Source organism: Poecilia latipinna, unplaced genomic scaffold (genome assembly GCF_001443285.1).
Source record: "Poecilia latipinna isolate Pla-1442-1.1 unplaced genomic scaffold, P_latipinna-1.0 Scaffold765, whole genome shotgun sequence".
Lineage (NCBI taxonomy): Eukaryota > Metazoa > Chordata > Actinopteri > Cyprinodontiformes > Poeciliidae > Poecilia > Poecilia latipinna.
This window is the reverse complement of record NW_015113381.1, coordinates 25458-46314: the sequence shown is the minus strand read 5'-3', so window position 1 is coordinate 46314 and position 20857 is coordinate 25458. Positions and strand designations below refer to the sequence as shown.

At 39.8% G+C, this 20857-nt stretch overlaps 4 protein-coding genes across 7 annotated transcripts in view; 1 reads left to right on the top strand and 3 right to left on the bottom strand.

Annotated features, from left to right (window-relative positions):
- The first annotated feature begins 110 nt into the window (after positions 1–110).
- Positions 111–2300, top strand: emg1 (EMG1 N1-specific pseudouridine methyltransferase). The gene is made up of 5 exons (XM_015046128.1): positions 111–318; positions 433–534; positions 784–925; positions 1709–1914; positions 2001–2300. Exons 1-5 carry the CDS (start codon positions 172–174, stop codon positions 2112–2114), a joined length of 711 nt encoding a protein of 236 aa, XP_014901614.1. The 5' UTR covers positions 111–171; the 3' UTR covers positions 2115–2300.
- Positions 2301–2497: 197 nt separating this feature from the next.
- On the bottom strand, positions 2498–4453 carry LOC106955755 (histone H1-like). Its single transcript, XM_015046122.1, has 3 exons — positions 3860–4453; positions 3196–3474; positions 2498–3039 (listed from the first exon to the last, which is right to left on the bottom strand). The coding sequence occupies exons 1-3, from the start codon at positions 4092–4094 to the stop codon at positions 2594–2596; spliced, it is 960 nt and encodes a 319-aa protein (XP_014901608.1). The 5' UTR covers positions 4095–4453; the 3' UTR covers positions 2498–2593.
- Positions 4454–5328: 875 nt separating this feature from the next.
- kel (Kell metallo-endopeptidase (Kell blood group)) lies at positions 5329–15814 on the bottom strand. Of its 3 annotated transcripts, XM_015046120.1 has the most exons (18): positions 15624–15814; positions 13080–13377; positions 12713–12997; positions 10596–10717; positions 10117–10275; positions 9914–9985; positions 9639–9827; positions 8855–9015; positions 8655–8772; positions 8471–8566; positions 8280–8378; positions 8116–8193; positions 7444–7550; positions 7270–7359; positions 7118–7185; positions 6327–6487; positions 6156–6245; positions 5329–5576 (listed from the first exon to the last, which is right to left on the bottom strand). In XM_015046120.1, the coding sequence occupies exons 1-18, from the start codon at positions 15648–15650 to the stop codon at positions 5430–5432; spliced, it is 2367 nt and encodes a 788-aa protein (XP_014901606.1). In that variant the 5' UTR covers positions 15651–15814; the 3' UTR covers positions 5329–5429. The 3 variants fall into 3 exon arrangements, with proteins under 3 accessions (XP_014901606.1, XP_014901604.1, XP_014901605.1); XM_015046118.1 differs by lacking the exon at positions 15624–15814 and having other exon boundaries at positions 13080–13605; XM_015046119.1 differs by lacking the exon at positions 15624–15814 and having other exon boundaries at positions 8655–8769; positions 13080–13605.
- A 2309-nt stretch (positions 15815–18123) lies between these two features.
- The window catches only part of zyx (zyxin), a 22022-nt gene continuing 19288 nt past the window's right edge, over positions 18124–20857 (bottom strand). For both annotated transcript variants that reach the window (XM_015046113.1, XM_015046112.1), the window contains exons 6-10: positions 20543–20684; positions 19953–20122; positions 19523–19701; positions 19104–19224; positions 18124–19023 (exon numbers count right to left, since the gene is read on the bottom strand). In XM_015046113.1, the coding sequence (XP_014901599.1) occupies positions 18910–19023; positions 19104–19224; positions 19523–19701; positions 19953–20122; positions 20543–20684 (726 nt within the window). In that variant the 3' untranslated portion in view covers positions 18124–18909. The remainder of the gene's footprint in view (positions 19024–19103; positions 19225–19522; positions 19702–19952; positions 20123–20542; positions 20685–20857) is intronic.

Here is a 20857-nt window from a genome sequence, read left to right as displayed (position 1 = left end):
AAAATGGTAAATGTTCTCATTCATCATTTATGTAAAACTAAACAGATTAGCTTATATAAATGCATTACTTTATGTGGTTACAGTATTTATTTATTTATTTATTTATTTTAAAAGAGACCTCTATGCGGTTTCCATACTGACGTCATCTTTCTGCGACTAACAAAAGGAGTCATGGCATCTGGAAAGAAGCGTGGTCTGGAACATTTGGATGAATATGAACCAAAAGCAGCAAAAACAGGCAAAATCAACCTCCATGATCGAATGGCTGAAAGAAGGCTCATTGTTATTCTGGAGGGAGCATCGGTAGAAACTGTGAAGGTTAGAGAATAACGCTGCTCTTAATTACAAACACAACCAACATCTGTGACCAGCTAACGCTGAGAGGATTTAATTCTGATCTATGCTTGTTGCTGTTTGGTTTGTGTCTTACAGGTTGGTAAAACATTTGAGTTGTTAAACTGCGATCAGCACAAAAACATGATCATCAAAAGTGGAAGAGATCCGGGACACATAAGACCAGACATCACACATCAGGTAAACACAAACCTTACATCAGCTTGAAAAGCTTTTTACACCTTTATTTATTCTGAATTATTATGAATAGAAATTGATTTCAATGCTTTTCCCACTTATTCTCAGATATGTGAAATTACTACTTTTTATCATAATCCTTGATTTGTTTTTTTTTTGTTTGTTTTTGCGTGGTTGTGTTTTTTTTTTTAACTTTTCTTACAGTATGTGCCTGATTAAGGTTTCTGAAAACAATCTGTCCCTTCATTTTAGTGTCTGCTTATGCTGATGGACAGTCCGCTGAACAGGGCGGGCCTATTGCAGGTTTACATCCACACCGAGAAAAACGCCCTAATAGAGATCAATCCACAGACCCGCATCCCCAGAACTTTCACCCGCTTCTGTGGTTTAATGGGTATTGTTTCTTTTTTGTTGTTTACAGTGGCTTGCAAAAGTATTTATTCCCCTTAATCTGCTTTTACATTGTGATTGTGTTCGGTAGATGGTGTTTGCCAAACTGCAAAGGTTCTGTTTTAATAAAAACCTCTGTGCCACTTTTCAGTGGCTGTGAGATTTGTGACATGAATCAGTGATAGTTTTCCTGCTGACAGATTTTTCCCAACCGAGCTGTGGATCTTTACAGCTCCTCCAGAGTTCCCATTGGCCTATCGGCTGCTTGTGTGATTCATGCTCTGATGTTTCCTAACAAACCTCTGATTCCTTCACAGAGCAGCTGGATTCATGTCGAGATCACAAGATTACACTCAGATTGACTCCCTTAATCAGAGAATTTATGAAGAAAATCTTTTAACATTTGATGTTTAGATTCATCAGATTAAAGGGAACTTAATAAAAATGACTGTCATGTTTTTTTTTTTTTCATTATTATTTCTTCTGTTTGTCAAACTGTTAGAAATCGTCTATCGATTCCCTTCCCCCTCACAGTTGTTCACTTCTTTGTGTTGGCCAAGCACATAAAGCTGTTGCTGGAAACTGAATTTCACCGAGGAACTTTCATGAGGGATTAACAATAAAGTTCTGTCTAATCTAACCTAAAGTACACTAAAGGTTGTAGTCATAATGTGACAAAGCATTGAACAGTTGAAGAGGGATAGCGACTTTTGCAATCTCCTTTTTAATGCATAGCCAGGTTTTCTCTCCATCTCTTTGACCATTTCTTCTCTCTCTAACACCAAAGTTCAGCTGCTGCACAAACTGAGCGTCAGGGCCGCTGACGGCCCTCAGAAGCTGCTGAAGATGATTAAAAACCCGGTGTCTGACCACCTGCCCCCCGGCTGCCCCCGCATCGGCATGTCCTTCTCCGCCGGGGAGGCCGTTAACGCTCGGACCGTGGTGCCAGAGGGCCCTGCAGCAGTGGTGATCGGAGCGTTTGCACATGGTTCGGTGAGGAGAGGATACAGATAGTTCTTGTTTCACGGTTTCAAATAATTTCTCAATATAACCCAGTGTTGGGTTTTCTTTCCCCTCAGGTGAATGTGGACTACACCGAGCAGACAGTCTCTATAAGTAACTACCCCCTCTCTGCAGCTCTGACCTGTGCCAAAATATGCTCCGCCTTTGAGGAGGTGTGGGGCGTCCTGTGACAAACGGATTACGATGAACTGCTGAAGGGAAACAACTGTAATTACATGGTTCTGATTGCAGTGGACCAGATTTACTGGAACAAATGCTGAGCGTTGCCACAAGAACAACGACAGGAGGAGGAGAGATCACCCACTCCCACATAAATATTGTTTTTGTTTGTTGATACTAAAAGAATTATCCATGAATCTGTCTTTTCCTCCATGAATATGATTTTTATTGGACCTTATGGTTACTTCTATACCTAATCTTCTTTTGTACCAAACTGTGTCACACAAAGTTTAAAATAAGATGTATTTTTAGGAGAGGGTGTTTCTTTTCCTTTTATTGCAATCTGAAACAAAGCAGCTATAACATCTTTATATCAGCAATTAACGGAAAATAATTAAATGGATGAAAAGTTTTTATTCAACACAGTTAAAGCAACAAAGAACGGTCAGATTGATAAAAATACTTCAGTTTATTGCCAGTCTTAGTTCTTCTAGCAACTCCTGCAACACCTGCGATGCTTTCTCTGCCGCTTTGATCTTCTTGTAGGAAGTTTCCGTCTTTGTGATTGTTTTCTCCTAGAAGATTTGACCTGTTTTGGTTGATGCCTATGTGTCTTTTTAGTCTTTGCTGGTGGCGTTTGAGCTCGCATGGATCGGTTGTTTCTGAGTTGAGGTCTCTTCCTGGCTCGTTTCTGGGGTTTTCTTTTGGGTTTGGGCGACTGCTTTCTTTGTTTCTTGGACTTCGGTGCTGCTTTGTCAGTGTTTCTTTGCATTTTTTGTATTTTGACTTTTGCTTTGGCCAGATTTTTGTTATTTTTCTGTGTCTTTGTCTCTTCTTCAGGGTTCTTTTGGGCTGAAGTCTTCTTCGCGGGCTCTTGTGGGGGCTTCTGAGATGTTGATTTGTTCATCTTTGCACTCTTTATTTTTATTGCTTTCTGTTTTTAAAGGGATAAAAATGTATACAGTAAAGCTGATCTGATATTTGACCAAACAGTTACTAAAATTGTAACATCCGAACATCCCGTTAAAAATAATCTGGATACAGAGCTGAAATGCCACTCAGTGAAAGGAGCAGATTCGGGTTTTACCTTATTGTTGAGTCTCAGTGAGGTGTTTCTCGTAGTTCGCACCAGTGTCTTGTTGTTGACCAGCTGCTCCGTCACCACCTTAACTTGCCGGTTGTTCTTTGCAACATCATAGCCTTCGGCGGCCAGTGTCTCCTTGAGCTCATCCATGGAGATGCCACCTTTATGTTTGCACTGGGAGACCACATTGAGGATGAGCTTGGAAACCTGCTGCCTCGAGAACTTTGCCGTGGGCGCATTATCAGCTTTCTTCTCGATCTGATGCTTGAAAAGACGAACGGGAGTCTCTGAAACATTAGAAGGTTTTAATTCTCGCTCTTTAAATTGTATTTTGTATTGTTAAATAAACTGAAAGATGTGGAAAATATAATCAATGTAGGAGTCAAATGATAAAATCCGCCAAGTTTAAGAAATGGAAAATGTTGACAGACTAAGTAGCTTAAGGTGTAGCTGGAAGGAGCTGAACATAAAGATTTAAACTCGACAGCAAGAGGTGTAATTGGTGAAATGTTTAAGAAATCAGATGAGCGGAAGCTACTTATCTTTCAGTCCAAGATATCCTATATTGTTTTTGGAGTTGGCTTTTTTTTGGCTTTTAATCTCTTTGCAAATAGTGACATTAAATTCAACAACTCAGCAGTTAACCTGAAACTTTCCTTAGATTTGACTTACTTGGAAGTGCAGCCACGGCCGTCGGTTCCTCCCGAGGCAGAACGACTCGCTTCAGAAGCCGACCCAGACGTTTGGCTCCGGCTTTTCCAAGGCCTCTTCCCGCTGGGTTTTTTGAGGGATTATTGTGCTGTTTTGACACACCTAATAGTTTCTTCTCGTTTGTTTTAAAACTGATGGAAGAATTTTCCTTGACCCCTCCCTGCAAAGCCTTTTTTGCTCCGTTTTTTTTCTTCATTTTATGAAAGAATCAGACATTGTAACCCAGAAAGAAATCAAAAACACGGAAGCTAATTTTAAATGGCCAGAGAGTTTTTTTCAAAATCATGCTTTGTTGCATTTAAAAGTAAACAACTGTTTTGTATGTTTTTATTTTTTACAAATCTGTTCCCATAGCAACCTAATAACAGCTGTGATAAAGCTCTGGAGAAGTGCCAGAGCCATTTCAAATGAGTTTTTAAAGGTCTATGAACCAGTTAGTTTGTTTGTGTTCAAATATTATAATAAACTGAAGGTGACTGCAGAATTAGAGTAGCACCTGAATTTTTTTTTACTTCAGTGCAGACTGGACTTTTTGGCAAATCATGCAAATTAGTAGCTTTTTGCAATAAACATACTAAACAGAACCATTTAAATAACCCAACAGAACCAATGTTATACATGGTGTCTACAAATTAAATATGAAAATGCAACTTTTAATCACTTCTTGTGACACAAACGTATTAAACTCATTCATTACAAGAGTCTGGAAAACGTATAGGTTTTTCCAGTATGAGCCAATGGAATTTTTTGTTTGTCTTATTTGATTCTACTTGTTCCCTTTTCCAGAAATGGCAGCCACTAATGTCTTCTTTCTGCCACGTCTCAGTGGCAACGCTGCTGTTCCTTTAACTTTGAACTTCTAAACAATGCTTTCAAATGCATCTTTGCGAACATTTAGTGGCTTCACTGTCTCTATGTATCCTTTTCGCTTTTTAAAAACGTCATAGCGGAGCATCTGAACCTCATTTTCTGTCTTGCACAAAATCTTGGAGAATATCTCTCTAATCAGAGCAGATAAAGAGTCCAGAACCAATTTTTATTGATTTGAATGAACATTCTTTGTGTCGTTACAAAATACCTGATTCTTTTAAATCTTCACAGATAAACTACTTCTATCAGTATTAATAGATTTATTTGTATTCAAGTTAGAGGCCCAACGAAGCAAAATTGTCATAATTTGTGTTTTTGAGAGATATGCCTGGATAAAATGCAATAAACAAATTCTTCCTCTGAGAGTGATATTAACAGCAGACAGTTCACATAAAACACGTAGCTTATACTTCCTTTGTTAAAACTCTCACCACTAAATAAAATTATATTTAAAAAAATAATGTTTGTTATTTAAACCAATCCCGAACAACTTGTGCAAGTAATGCAATTTGGATCATATTAGAAAAACAACCAGGGCTAGTAAAAAAAACTGCAGTGTTGAAGTGTACATATATGTATTAAAAAAGTTTTAATGATGTGAATATTCCTGAACCCAGAATATTTCTGGGGTTGACGTCCAGCTCGTGGTTACAGACTGTGGTCAGCATGCTTGTGATTTGTCCTGCTGAGTTTTAAGTGAGCACTGTGGGCTTGTTGAACACAGACCAGTCTGGGAACACATGACCGGGATCAAGAAGGAGGCGTCCAGAGGCATGGACTCACCGTCTGGGTCAGTGTCACAGCTCACCTGCAGGACAGTAAATCATTACAGCTAGTGGCTCAGAAATACAAGATAAAACAGCAGGGAAGTCAAGCTGGTAATGGAGAGATTAATTCATTTATCTCTCCATGTCCACCTTTTTCTCTCATTTCCTGTTTTTCTTATTTCTTTCCTCTTTTCTCTCCCTTTCCTGCTCTCTCTTTCCTTCATTCTTTCACATTTGTCCTACTTTCCTTCTTCCTTTCACTTTCTTTCTTCCCCTTTCTTGACTTTCTTCTTTCCTTCCCTCCATCACTGTTTCTTTTTCTCATTCTTTCCTGCTTTCCTTCTTTCTTTCATTCTTCCATTCTTTCCTGGTCTCCTTTGTTTTTTCCCCCTCTCTTTCCTTCACTCTTTAGCTCTTTTTCCTACTTTCCTTCTTCCTTTCTTTTTCTTTCCCTTTCCTTACTTCTTCCTCTCCTTCCTTCTCTCTTTTCCATCCATCCATCTATCCGTCCGTCCGTCCATCCATCCATCCATCCATCCATCCATCCATCCGTCCATCCGTCCATCCATGCCAACCGTACCGTTGTGCTGGTCGTTAGGATGAGGAAAGGCCAACATTACCTGAGAGAAAGATCTGAAAAACAGCTGCGTGTGATGTAACCCTGAAACCGAGGTGTCTGCAGGATTCTGGCTTAGACTCTGATGATAGGCCTGAGGAAAGAGGAAAAAATGTGAAAGGACAGACCTAAAGTGCTTCACACAAAACTCCGTAGCTTCAATATGCTTCCTTACCTGCAGCGCCACCTGCAGTGCAGAGTATTGCAACCACACCTCCTCCTGCCGCGCTGTAGGCAGAATAGTCGCCCGAACTTGTCCTGCTTTTTCAGTAGCTTTGAGGTAGTGAGTCCACACACATTCTCCCACAGCACGCATAGTCGGGCTGTGAGAATAAACTGCAACACAACAGACATCATAGCTTAATATCGACAAAACTGATCCACTTTTACACTATTACAAGGGCTACGATGGAAAAATGGATATTGAACACATCCCTGCTTTTCTCTCTAAATATATTCCTAATGCGGTTCTTATGATGAAATTCAGGGCACAAATCAGTGATAGTCCAAGTAGTCTATACATACAAAAAAATGTATTAGCCTGCAGCAAAATTTATCTTCTATCAAAATCTAACTCTCATCTGCAGTTTCAGAAATAAAAACATTAAGCCACAAGAATGGCTCAATTTGCTGACTTGAATCCTTCTAAAGCGGCAGTATTGTTTATTTTCCAGGTACATGGTGACATTTTGTAGCACAATCAAGTAACTATGTTACCTTCAGTTGTTATGAAAATGTTCTATCAAACATAATTTAAAAACATTTTTGACTTTGTATTACATTACGTTCAATAAAATTAAACTATCTAATTTGATGCTTTGAAATTGGCCTCTGTCTCTTTAAGAAGCTCCTACTCTTCCCGAAACACTTGCAATCAAAATCTGAATGCGTAGTAATGAGCACAAAATGCAGCATAATGCAAGACCAAACGTTAAAAACACAAATCAACTTTTAAACTTTTCTTACTCTCAGGCAGAAACAGATGAAAGATATCTTTAGCAACAAGGAAACCCACGGCACCATAATTCATGGCCCTGTTCACAAGAAAAGAAGTGAGTTGTTGTGATCAAATCAGCAAATAATACATCCGGCAATGTTTTTCCTTGAACATAACTTACTTTGGATAGGTGGGGTGGAAAAGAGGAGGGACGAACATTCCCATTGGGAAGAGAAGTCCGTTACTCACTAGAGAGGGCGCGACAGACAGGCTGAAATAAATATGAGAGGATTATTGCATGTTTCAAGAGTTTATCCAGAATTTAATAGCTAAACGTGGTGAAGGAGAAACTTACATGTCGGCGTCCTCAGTCTGCGTAGCCAAGAGTTTACTGCGTCTCTTCTGCCAAAGGGAAAGTAGCTGAAGGTAGTTGCTAAAGAAGCCACTGGAGCTGACCGTCACCTGAAATCATTGGCGTTACTGGGTCAGTGTTTTCTTTGTCCATTAGCAGTAAAAAAAAAAAATGCTCTTGCTGGCAAATTGCTCTATTAAAATTGCTCTTGCCAGACAAGAGCAATTTTAATACCCCCTTTCAGCAACAGCTGTTTAGATTTTGTGATTTTTTTTTTTTCATTTCGGCATTTGATGTTTTTTCCAGTCGACTGCCCCGTGTTTGATCATTTTCAAAGGAATATTTTTTGTTTGTTAAGCATTAGCTTGAACCTTTGAATCAAGAGAGATCACTGAGGGAAGTTCTCAATTGTTTATTGCCAACTTCTTCATTTTACTGATACTTCAAGGACACACACACTGCACAGCAAGCTACTATGGTCATGCATAGTGCCACATCTAAGCATTCATAACCCTCAAGCCTCTTTCTATTTTGAAATATTTCAACCACAACCAAACCCACTGAATTTTGGAGGGATTTTATGTGATACACCACAGGCACAGATAACAACAACAGCTGGTTACTCAGAAACAAATTACACATAATTTTAGTTTTAAAAAAAATTCTGCTGCGTACCTCAGAGAACAATAGGTCAAGATCATCTTCATTAGAAATCTCCTTTGAGGACAATAGTCTTGGAGGTGAGGAGTAAACCTGGAGAAAGAAAAGCTCCAGTAACGTTAAAACTGTAAACGAGATGCAGACTAATTCAAATCTAGAAATTCAGATTTCCTTTTCACCTTGTCAATGAAACGCTGAAAAGAATTTTGATCTTTCCACCTGAGATCCATTATTTTAGATATGAAGGCAAAAAAGACATTTTCAACAATTTCTTCTGTCTGTTATCGGGGGGGGGGAGGAATGCAAACTGCGTTAGATGGAGATTTAAATCATTCAATCAGTTCAGTTTGTGTTACGGTGTCAAATTCACCTCTCGACGCGAAGTCGTCTCACTGAGAAGATGTGCGAGAACTGAATCAAATCCTCTTTCGGTCTCCAGTATGCAGCGTTTCCAGCGAGGGACTTCCTGGTAAAAAAAAAAAAGTCCCAACACATGACTCAATTAATCCATTCACACTTCTGCTTGTGTTTTGACTCAAGCCATCCTGACTGACCTCTTCGATGTTCCCCAGTGCCAAAGAAAAATTCCTCGCCGTTTCTGAAAATCTGAAATCCATGGCGGGCATCAGGGTGTGCAACAGATTCAGGACCATAAAGGTGTGAAGAGTACCGCTTCGCCCAACAAAGTGGCAAGAAAAGATTTAATAAAAGCACTCTGAGACACTAAGATCCTGTTTTAATAACTTAATATTACCTGTTACTCATTTCAGACTTATGCAACCATTTGTTGATGATGCGGGACATTTGAATGATGTAAGGTAAGTTGTGCAGGAGGACATGATCGTCTTCTGTGAGGGACAGAGGATGGAAAGCAGCCTCCAGACAGCCCAACCAGTCAATAGCAGGGGCCTGGCTCTGTGGGAGAATATTTATTTTCATCTGTAAAATTATGCTTCCAGAGATATAAGTCATTGGTACCACTGGTACTGGTTTAAAAGTTTTAAGGTGGTGAGCCTATGGTGCCGTTTGTAGCTCAAGAACAAATAGTAAACACTACGCGTTGTTACTGTAAGTACTTTATGCTGTTGCAATATATAAACATTATCTACTGTAAGTATGAGGTTAAGTTTTATATTGAAAAAATATAAAAGTGTTGTAGTTATGTTTTTTTACTTGCATTACCTGTTCCCATCTGACCTTGCACACATATATAAACTGCTTTCACCAAATCCTTTTAAATATCCTTGATGACTCCTTAAATTAATCTTAAAAATGTATCCAGTGCAAATGTTATCATGGGTCTCCAACATGTGGTGTGCTGCACTCAGATTTTGTCTTGCCTGAATGCCTGTAAAAATATGTCAGAGCATGTATAATAAGAGTAAGTTTAAGTCGTAAAACGTTGAAAATTATTTCCTGGTTAGTCCTGAATTGAAACAGTAGTTAATCTAACCCTGATTGTGGACTTTCTCTGTGTTTAGCAGAATCGTTAAATGTCTGAAACAATGAAACACGGACAGAGCAGACCGGACTTGCACCTGCAGATCTCTTATTGTCATTCGCTGATAGAGCTGTCCCTTTGACAGGCGGTACTGCAGAGGTGAAGCGGCGACAGCGAGCTCTGAGGACAGAGAGATGAACGTGCCAACGTGTAGCATCCTCATGGACGGCGGGGATCCCAGGAAAGCCAGGTAGCTCTGACATGATGCCAGGAAGGGACGCAAAGTCTGCATTCAAATATACTCTGTTAGATTAAACATCGACTTTAATCTGGGAAATATCTACTGCAGGAATTAGGACATGAGTGACCAACCTCAGTTTTAGCTCTCGACTTTTGCGTGTTGCTGTTCCACTCAATTGGGATCAATAGATCCGGCTGATCAATCTGTTAATAAGAGGACGAATGCTCGAGTTAAGACAATAACATCATTCTGGCCTTGTTTACATCAACTTGCTGTATTTTTGCTGCACCCTAAAACATTTGGGTTATAAATATCAGATAATTAAGACACTGGCCTGAATGTATCTCTTTGTCCTGTTGCTGGCAGCTTCATTCGGGTCTTTGCCTACGTAGAGGTTGAAGAATGGAAACGTCTCATATTCCCTCATTAACAAACCGAGGGTGTAGTTGAAGTCAGTCCTATTCCACTGTCCGGACACAGCCCAGCCTCCCAACTGTACACAGATACACAGAGAGAAATTTGACAAAAGCAAGAAAGAGGATAATAAACACAGTCATATAATTGGATCGACTAGGTGGGTTGACTCAGATGCTGCGGGGAATAACTGATTAAGTTTGTTGCCTCACGTTGTGAAATATCTTACATTTGAGAACATTTCTTAATATAAAAGGTTGGAACAAGGTTGGTTTGACAGTCTCAGGTTTTTCTGTACTTAACGACTGAAACAAGGATGCAGCCACCACTAAAAACAGCCTGTCAGTTACATAATAAACTGTCTTGAAACGAGTTTTAAAAGAAGCACCATGTTCATACCTTCTGGATGAGTCTGAGAAATGGCTCTGCACCCGCAGCTTCCAGAGATCTGGTGTCTAAGCAGGAATGGTAGAAGTCTTTAGTCTTCTGAACTGCTGAGCTGCTTGAACTTTGGTTGGTCTCTGGTAGACAGATAAACAAGATTTAAACCGATCTTTATTAAATCTTTATCCTGGTCAACCTCTCCATTTCCTGTCAAAGAAACACATTTAAAGCTGCAATCACCATGTCTGACAGAGTGACTGATGCTCCAAGCCTCCTCTACTAACCACACATCCTATGAAGTCATGACCACAGAGGTGATTGTAGAATATATAGCCAAAACGATTTACATACACACATGAACTTTAATGCAAAAGCATAATGTAGAGTTGGTCCACACTTTGCTCCTACAACGCTACACTCCTCTAATACCCAGAGCAGTATGAGTCACTCCTCTCCTCTGCATTAAACATTTCGCATTACACTTGGTAATTACAGCTTGGCAGCAGCTGCTTAGTCATGGAAATCTATTCCATGAAGCTCTCTATGCACGGCTGTTTAGTTAATCTCCTGGTTGTATCACATTTTGGAAGTCTGTAGCTACTGACTGAGCAGAAAGTTGATGAACATGGGACTTTTCACTTTGTCGCTGAATACAGGAATTCACTGAGCCACTGAGATTAACCCATTCATTCAGAACAAAATTGTTGAAATAGTCTGCATGCCAAGATGTATAATTTCATATATCTGTTGTCTTTGAACTGATTAAACTCCTGAATACAAAGATATGGAGTAATGACTTTAGTTTATGCAGATTTTTGTGTTGTTGTGGTATGCAAGTGAGTTTTTCCATATCTTAAACAATTTAATATTTCTTTTGATGAAACGTTGCCACAACTCCATTAAAGCACAATTTGCCATGCTACCTTACTCTATTCAACCTATGCATTTATTTTGTAACTCCAATACAATGCATGGCAATAATACACTAATTTGTCAACCTGATGACACTTCTAGTTTTTGAAAGCATGCATTTTGCATTTTCATTAAAGGTGACGTATTATGCTTCCTTGAGTAGGTCAGAATAGGTCTATGGGCTATTAAAAATATGTTCATCACATTATTTTTTTTTTTTTTTTGCACAAAATCTTTCTTAGATGATGAGATTTTAGTCTGGTCAGTTCTGAATATTTTGAGTTCATTTCAGAATGAGCTAAAACTGAGCTGTCACTTTAAATCCAACTGAGCTGCTGCTGCTGGCCACGTCCTCCAACTCAAAGTTTACACTCACGACTGCAAACAGATGCACAATTATACAACCATAAGACTTTGAGGAGCATTACTAGAGACTCCTGCGTTTGGGCTGTTTTTGTTCTTTTTTTGTTTTTTTTTTTAAAGCAGTTTAGACCCAAGTTGAAGCACAAAAATGTAGAAAATATGAATTTTTACATCAAGCAGAATCTTGATACCATTCTGGCTGCCTCATCCAATGTTTGGTCCTGCTCCACAAAACATGACAGATGGATCTGTTCACATGGACCCAGCAGAGGTTCAAATATCTTGGCCAGGAGGCAAAAAAATAACATCTCACTCTGTGTTATCAGGAACATTGGTCCCCTTTATGGGGGACAAATTGCATCTTGCTGTACCCCCGGCACCCACAGCCATATTCAAGCCTTCAGGCCAAACACTTACAGCCCTCCACACTGTCACTAGCTTGACTACATAGATTCAGCACAAGCTCCATTCCTCCCCGCCAATCTCAGAGCCTCGATTTATCCTTTTGAAGGTCTGGTTGACAACACACACTCTTTCTGTGGGACTCTGTCCAATGCTTTCTTTCTTTTCTGCCCATAGTTTCCAGTGTGTTCCACATCGTTGTTTCCAGCCTCGTCTCTTGCTTCAAGGATTAAAGCAAGAGAGTCTAAACCATCATCCTCTCCATTGTTACCTCCATCATCTCAACCATTATGCTCTCTGGACTCTCCTGCATTATCTGTATCCACAGTTTCCTCCAATATCTAAGCACAGTCATTTTTTTCCCCTCAGAGTATCCCAAGTGCACCATAACCAGATCAATAAACCAACCAGCTGCACATATTAGAAACTACAAAAAGCTTCAGATTGTTTCCTACCTAAAATCCCTCTGAGATACTGCAGCAGCAGAGTTTTTCGGCTCAGAGTCGTATCTTCTCCCAGTCTTCTGTGTTCACTTTTATTTTGTTTGTCCGTTTCTGCTAACCTTTCAATCGGGTTTTGTGAATGACCCGGTATACCGTGACTTCTTTGTCTCCCTTTGCTTTTGAGTCCTTTTGAACCACATATGGACACAAAGTAATCACAGGGCTGGGCGAAGGGGTCAGTGGACATGGACAGACGAGCAGCAGCCCACTGACAGGCGGCAGAAACACACGGGGTTACTGTAGGACACAGTGGAAGGACAGTTAGACAAGTCGGTAAACCATTTTAATACGTTATTCACGATTGGTTCTGGAGACCTACCGTTTGCTGCAATGTTCCCACTCCCCGTGTGCAGAATGTGGTGAAGGTAGTAGACTAGTCCCAGAATGGCAATTCCTATAAATAATACCAGAAGAAGACCGAACAGTCTCTGAGGCGTTACCCACGCCGACTTTTCTTGACGCTCAGTGTTTAATAGTTGTGGTTCCCCAGGCTGGAGTGGGTTCTGCTCCTGGAGCTGGTGGGAACTCTGAGGTTGTTCTGTCAGCTGCAGCTGAGGCGGAGGCTGTAGCCGGCTCTCTGGTTCTGGGCGTGGCTCTGAGTGGTCCGACTGCTGAGGCTGGAAGAGGGCGAAGGAAACAAAACTGTAAGAAAATCTGAGGAAACACTCCAAACAGACCAACTGTTGTGCAGATCTGCTCCTGGGCTCAGATGTGGGTGCATGAACACACACATTAGTGTGCCACTCTGCAGCACTTCTCTGCAGGTGAAAGGAATCTGGTCCAATCAGCAGCGCCCTCAACTCAGGTAACATAAGGAATCCACCAACCATTTGGCTGATTTTGCAACATGAGCTGAGGAAGGCAGACAGCCTCCAAAACAGCATTTCATGGGAAAAGGACTTGGTTTAAATAAGGACTACCAGTAAGCCGTTCACTGGTCTCAGCTGAAATGCAGTTTGACTTTGGATTTGCATTTGAGAAAAAGAAATACAGAATTTATTGAAGGTACAGTTTGCACTGCTAGTTTTTACAGTTAGGCTCTATTAAATGCATATTTAAGACATTTAATGTAAAAACTTATGTCCTGAGGAAAAGGGGAAAAAAAGCGAAAGAAAATCCTTAAGTCTCTTCAAGTATGGGAAGCCATGAAGTTATAGAACACTTGACACCAACGTAAAAAAGCATAATGTTGAAGTAAAGTTAAGGGTCTGACAGGTGAGGATTAGTCCCTTTATGTTTCCATCCACACTGCAATTCATAGCGGAGGCAGCATCATGTAGCAGGGACACGTTTCAGCAGGAACAGGGAACCTGGTTGGAGTTAATGGAGAGACGCATGGCGCTAAACACAAGGAAATTCAGGAAAAATACCTGCTAACAGTGTCTCAAATTCCATGTCTCGAGATTCAGGAATAAAATTAACAGTTTACTACTGGGCTTCTGCAGAACATGAAGGCATGCCAAGAGGTAAATCAGCCATTTCAGTCAGGCGTGAGTAGAGATGCTTTTCAAAGCCAGAGCTTTAAAGGATTGATTTAGGTGAAAACATTTTTTATTATATAAGAATGAGAATACATCTTGTGCAAAGGGACGGTTCTTCTTGTTGCAGTAATGCATTTTCATAACTTCCTACATGTTCAAACTGTGTGCTGCCGTTTCAACTTGGAAGCTGACGGACAGTGCTTTAGTCCCACCACCAGATTTTTAGTTAAAATGTTCTGGTATTTCAAAGAGTTAATGTTGCAATTCATTCTAAAATGACTTTAAGGGTTATTAGATGATAATTTGACATCACAGATCTTCCAACATACTTCAAAGTAGGTCAAAGCACACAATTTCCTATTTTTTCTTCAGAGAAACAGGAAGTCATAGGTTACCTGTAGATTAAGAAACTGATGGATTTGAAGCATATCTTAAGGAAATCAGTACACTATATTTTGTAGAAATTGCTTGAGGTAACCAAGCAATTTCTACAAAACCAACCAATATTTCTAATAGTTTAACACATATCTTTCCCCCCCCCACTACTATATACATTTTCTCAAACTAAAAATTATATTTTCCAAAACAAAAAGACATTGTGTGTGGGATCAGGTTGCTGCAAAGGCGACGGATTTATTGTAAGATATTTTTATTAATTTTTACATGAGGTGGCAATATTAAGAATGAAATACGCAGTGCAATAAGTAAAGTTGCACCTGACATTTGCCAAGTTGAGCTGTTTGAGTCTTTGCAGTAATTTTACGACAAAATATGGCCGTTTTTTGTTTGTTTTTTTGTTTTACTCTATGCTTTCTGAAGCCCAAAGATCAATGTGTCGTGCTGTTTTCCGAGTTTTGCATTTCTTATTATTATATCATAGATAGAATTTAAACAATTCTCAAATTTTAAGTAATATACGTTGAAAATAACATACTAAAATTGCGGACCCATTTTTTTTTTTCACGACTCTTCAGGGAAGGGAAGTGTTGGACCTCACCCAAGTAAGTTTATTTAACCTCTGAAAAAAAGCTTCTGACACTAGCTAATGCTAACTGCTTTCCTTTTAATCTAATCTTTCCTTTATAGCATTATGTACCATTTCCTATTTAGTTTTAGAATTTCTTCTGAAATATTAGTCGTAATTTCAAAAATATATTTTGCTCTTAAAATAAGTTTTGAAAGCACGAATTTGTAAAAATGTAACTTTTGTCAAAGTTAAATTTTGCTCCACGTTTTCTGCTGATGACGTAGTGAGCGCCAGGTGTTTTTCGGAATCAACTTTCCCCCCATTGACCTCGGCAGACGTACTTGCAGAAGTCAGTTCGTACCTTATTACCAAGCAGCGTTATTAGCATTTAAACACATGACTGTAAAGACCTTACCTGAAGCTCGATTGAAGTTTGACTCATTCTTGCCCCGTTTCTGTCGCTGTTGTGGCGTTTAGGTTTCACACGCACCTCCTGCGGCCGCTGCGTCAAAAGTTGTCATCTCTGCTCTGTATCTCTTTTCATCACTCTCTTTCCTCATCTGACTCTCCGATAAAAACAGCTCTGCAGGTTTCGTCTTCACCTCTTCAAAATCCAAATAAAGCAGGGAGTACCCCTCTGCTCTCCACGGACAGGGTTTAGTTTTTGTTTTAGACAACAGCAAAACATTTGTTCTCCCCTGTCTGCCGTGTCAGGACGGAGAGCTGTGATTGGTGAGTAAACACTAACGCATCGCTTCTGCTTATACATTGCATTAAGTGGGAGGTAAGTTTGTCTTCCTGGAAAGGACCTCTACGCGTTGCACACGCACGTTTGCTGTCATTATCAGTGCAGCACATGGCTGGGAGGAACTGATAGAGCGGCCTGGAGGTCCCATTCTGACAGAAAAGCACAGAAAACAAGTTTCACTGATGTCACGTGGAGAGTAAAACTGGACACGTATCAAAAGTTCAAAAAAGCAGAAAATATGCACAAACAATTGGCAATAAGCATTTGTTTTTAATTTGATCTTTTGATACAGCCAAAAAAAAATAAAAAATAAAGGGTCGAGGCTAAATGATGACATTTTAACACATTCTTATGTATCAAATGTATATATATATATATAAAAAAGTTATATGTAAAGACAAGGCATTCACAGGTAATACAATGATGCACAATGTAATGCCAAGTCACTGAAGCGTCATACCTAAAATACACAGTGATGGCAAAGACTCGGGAACAAAGTTGAAAAACATTGGCGCATAATACAGAAGACATAATACTAGGAGTAAAGCATGCATCACTATCATCTTGAGTTCATTCTGGTATTTCGCTGCACCAGGCTCAATTCAAGCGCAACAAACTATTTTCTTACTCAGAAATTATTTTCCACAACAGCACATAAGGTTTACTGGAAAGAAAACAAAACAAAACAAACAAACAAAAAAAAAAAATCAGTGGAATACTGGAACAGGAGTGTTGCCAAAATGAAAGTCTTGAATTCTATCATTGAAGCACATTGCAGTAGAGTAGGAATGACATTTATGTAACCGACAGGAACAAACAAGTGTAAAAGGCTGAAAAACAAAAAAATAGTGGTATTCACAACAATAGAACAAAACTGAGCAATACTAATAACATGAAACATGATCGGAGTTTAAGTTTGCCATCTGATTTGTGAAATCCAACTGCTTTTGCAGTTCTATTATGCTCAGACACACATTAATACTTTTTAACATTAGATCCATAATTTACATTGAAGACCTTAGGAAATGCTCTCTATTAAAGCTACTATAGATCTATACTTGTTTTTATTTAAAAATGATTATGTGCAGGGATTGTTCTGAGTCAAAAGTGAAGATAGAACACCATTTAAGTTCACTATGGCACTGTGCAAGAATACCTTACAGGTCCTATTTCAGCCATGCTGCTGGCATAGCCGGTCTGCCGTTACACATTTCCGTCTGTGCTTGGCAAACCTTCTGATTTGTTCATCGGAAGAAAACATGCATCTCAAAATACTTTATTCAGCTCTTATCTGTTTTAAAGTTAATTTTGTTGTAAATCTGCCCTTACACACATGAACTAAAGAGAAAATGCAAAGGCGCAAGTCAAACGCATGCCTCAAAATCGAGAAATTCACAGCGAAAGCTCATAGCAACGTTCACTGATATTAAGTGTCTCTAGCAGAGTAAATTAGTTGATACAAGCACCGCTAACCTAATTTGCAGGGACAAAGCCTTAATGATCAGGTTGCTGATGCTTCTTGCGCTATTGTACAAAACTTAGAGGCGCACTGAGAAATTGCCTGTTTTTTTTTTTTTTTTTTGTTTTGTTTTTTTAGTCTGGACACAGAAAAATGGGACACTTTTTTTGGTCAGTGAATGCACCACACCCAAGCGCTGCCAGGTTGCAGTAGCAACAAAAATGTGAGAGTTGCCGAGAAAATGCATCCACTGAGGTAAAAACAGAGAGAAAGCGCATAACATGAAGGACAGAAGACGTTTAACAAAAGGAAACCATTTTCCATAGATTCATGTCAACTGTCCATAGAGGTCGCCACAACAGAAAGCTACACTTGGGCTAGATGCTGGTCATTTCATGTTACTGCTGTTTTGATTTGATCATTCTGTACAAAAACAAACCCTCCACAGGCGGGAGGGTTTGTTCCAACCTTGGGAATATTTTTATAAAGTTGGCAAAGGCGAACAGACACAGAACCAATGTTATACTTTAACAGGAATGCTAAATGCGTAACAGTAATGTTTATACTTCTGAGCCTCTGACATGCTGTTGGAAAATGCCAGATTGAAGTTTAAGATCCATATTTTCTAGGGAATGCCCAAAGAGTCTAGGTAACCATGGTACAGGTGCCAACACCTGATACCACACAGAAAAGGTCATTTAAACTGTGAACTCTTATTATCCTATATTAAGTTAACATCCTGTTGAACAGCAACTGCTCTCTCACAAACGGTGACATTGCCTCTGCTCCCAATATACACAAGCTATGGCTAATCGCAGTGAGAAGGCTTGAAAAGAATATTTTGAATGCTGTTATTTATGGTTCTTAAAAAAAAAAAAAGAACTCAGAATCTGATAAAACTGAGAAAAGCAAAGCTTTACAAAAATCAGTGCTCGGAAATCAGCCACATATTTCAGATCGATGCATCTCTAACAAATCAGTTGTGGATCCAAAAGCGTCAGGGGAAAAGAAACCAGACGAAGGTCTTAAAATGGAAATATTTCAGTTCTTGGTCTTATTTACAATTTTTAGGAAAGAGACAGAGAAAGGCAACTTTAGATTTATCAGATGGCTCTTGTGCAAGTTCTGCTGTAATTTTTAGCGTAAACATTGATTTGGCACATTAAACTCTGCTGTAGTATACACATGATAAAAAGCTAGATGGATGACTTTGCAGATTTGCAATAATACACAGGGGCTTTAATTCAGTGCAGAACATTACCTCTGTACTGGATAAAGTGGTCAAAGACGAGAGGAATACTACACTGAATCTGCATGCAAACATACTTTTTTTTTTTTCTTTTTGAAACGATGCAATACATTCTCACACAGACAAACACACCTGCGCACAATAAACTAAACAAAGCCCTGTTGCAAAGGCAAATCGGCAGCTGAATTAATCCTGTGCTTTTGGATTTGGTTCATAGTTTAACTGAGAGAGGCGACGGCAGCCAATCACTGCGCGGCCTGCTTGGCTCGCTTGGTGTGGCACTTCATGCACAGGATCTTGCCGTCCAGCGGGTAACAGCCGTTTTCATCTGCCTCGATGGAGAGAGGGCGAGTGCAGTCCTGGGGAGCGAATAACATGTTTTAACTTCCTCCAGAATATGGTTCTACTTCAAGGAGATGCTGATCATTAAACGCCTTACCTCACAGCGGTAACACTTGAGGTGGAAGTTTTTATCGAGGGCCACCACTCTGACCGTTTCCTCGCTGCCGGGGTCGGGAATAATGGGTTCGTTACAGCTCACACACAGAGGAGAGAAACGTCTGCCAGGGAGCGACGCAGAGGGTGTTGGTTATTTCTCATGGATTCACAGTAAAACATTATAAAGCTCAAAGACAACCAATAACCGATCTTGAATAACATTTGATTCAGAGACAAAAAAAAAAAAAAAATCCTCCTAATTGTAACAGCTCAAATTTGAATCCTGTCTTCATGTTTCAGCTGCTTTCCACAATATCTATGCCAGATTCGACTATCCACACACCTCTTTTTCATAAGAATCTCCCCCCGCCCAACAAAAGCACATAACACTGAGTTACTGTTGTAAGAGTTTTCAGGCACCTGTGGTAATCCTGCACACAGTAGGGATTGTTGTTGTCGTCAGTGATAAATGGTGCGCCCTCCAGTACGCAGGAGCAGGTGCTGCAGCGGAAACAGTGGGCATGGAAACACTGTCCCACAGCCTTCAGCACACGGTCAGTGATTCTCTCCCCGCACCGAGAGCAGACGGCCAGGGAATTCTAACGAGCACAAAATAAAATTAAACAAGGAAACTCATGAATGTGCGGAGCGTTTAGCCGCTTTTACAAAGAGAAAATACTAAAACCTTGACGAGCTTCATAAAGTGGGACCTATTAAGTTGCAAAACCAAAAACGATTACATCAACCTTTTGACTTTTTTTTTTTCCCTAGCCTGCTACATTTTAATTTTACAGAGGAGTTGACACAACAACTCATCTGTTTATGCTGCATATGAACTATGCCTCCTCACCACATAACAGTCTTCACATTGTGGCGTGCCGTCCCTGTCATAGAACTGCATGCCCTGCAGGGGGCGATGGCAGCTCATGCAACAGAAGCAGTTGGAGTGGAAGAGTTTGTCCATGGCCCTCACCGCTGGCTGCGTACGGGACAGAGCCTCGCCACACTTCCCACAAACCTCTGAGGAAAAACCAGAAGATGTACAAACAAGTAGAAGAAAAACATTCTTCGTTGACAGAGATGAGCTTCTAATCACTACTGCTTGTTTTTAGTGTCATAAACTGTTGGGCACAGATGCAGTAGGCTCATTTAAACTCTTAAGACACACATCTGATGCTTTTAAACACTACAACAATTTTTTTAAATTATTCATAGGAAATATTGATGAACCTCCTGCTTGAATCTGTTCCAAAACATTTAATCAAAAGCTGCTTAATGACTGCAATGAATGAAAACGACATCTGCCATTCATCTACATTAGTACTGATAATCACGGTGCGAAGCAGACATAAAGTTTAATGATTTTCTAATCAGCGTGGAAAATAGCTGCATGAGAAGAGAGGAGTGATTAATGTCTCCGTTTGTGAAACACAGTTGTACCTGTTGGAGGGGAGGTGATGATGGGGGCTTGTTTGTCCATGTTTTTAATGAAGTCCTGGGTCATTCTCTCCAGCTCCTCCACTTCCTTCATGTTTAGTGGGACGCCACCGCCAGGAATGGAAACTGGGCCAGGAGGTGATGGCTGTCCACACCAAAACAGAAAAACGCATGAAGTACAAATGGCGCTTTGGTAGTTTTATAGATTATGACCAAAACACACAACTGAATTTATGCTCAAACATTATTTAAATACAGTCAATGGCAAAAAAAAAAAAAAAAAAAAGAAATTTAGGGGGGGGAACCCAAATCCATTTT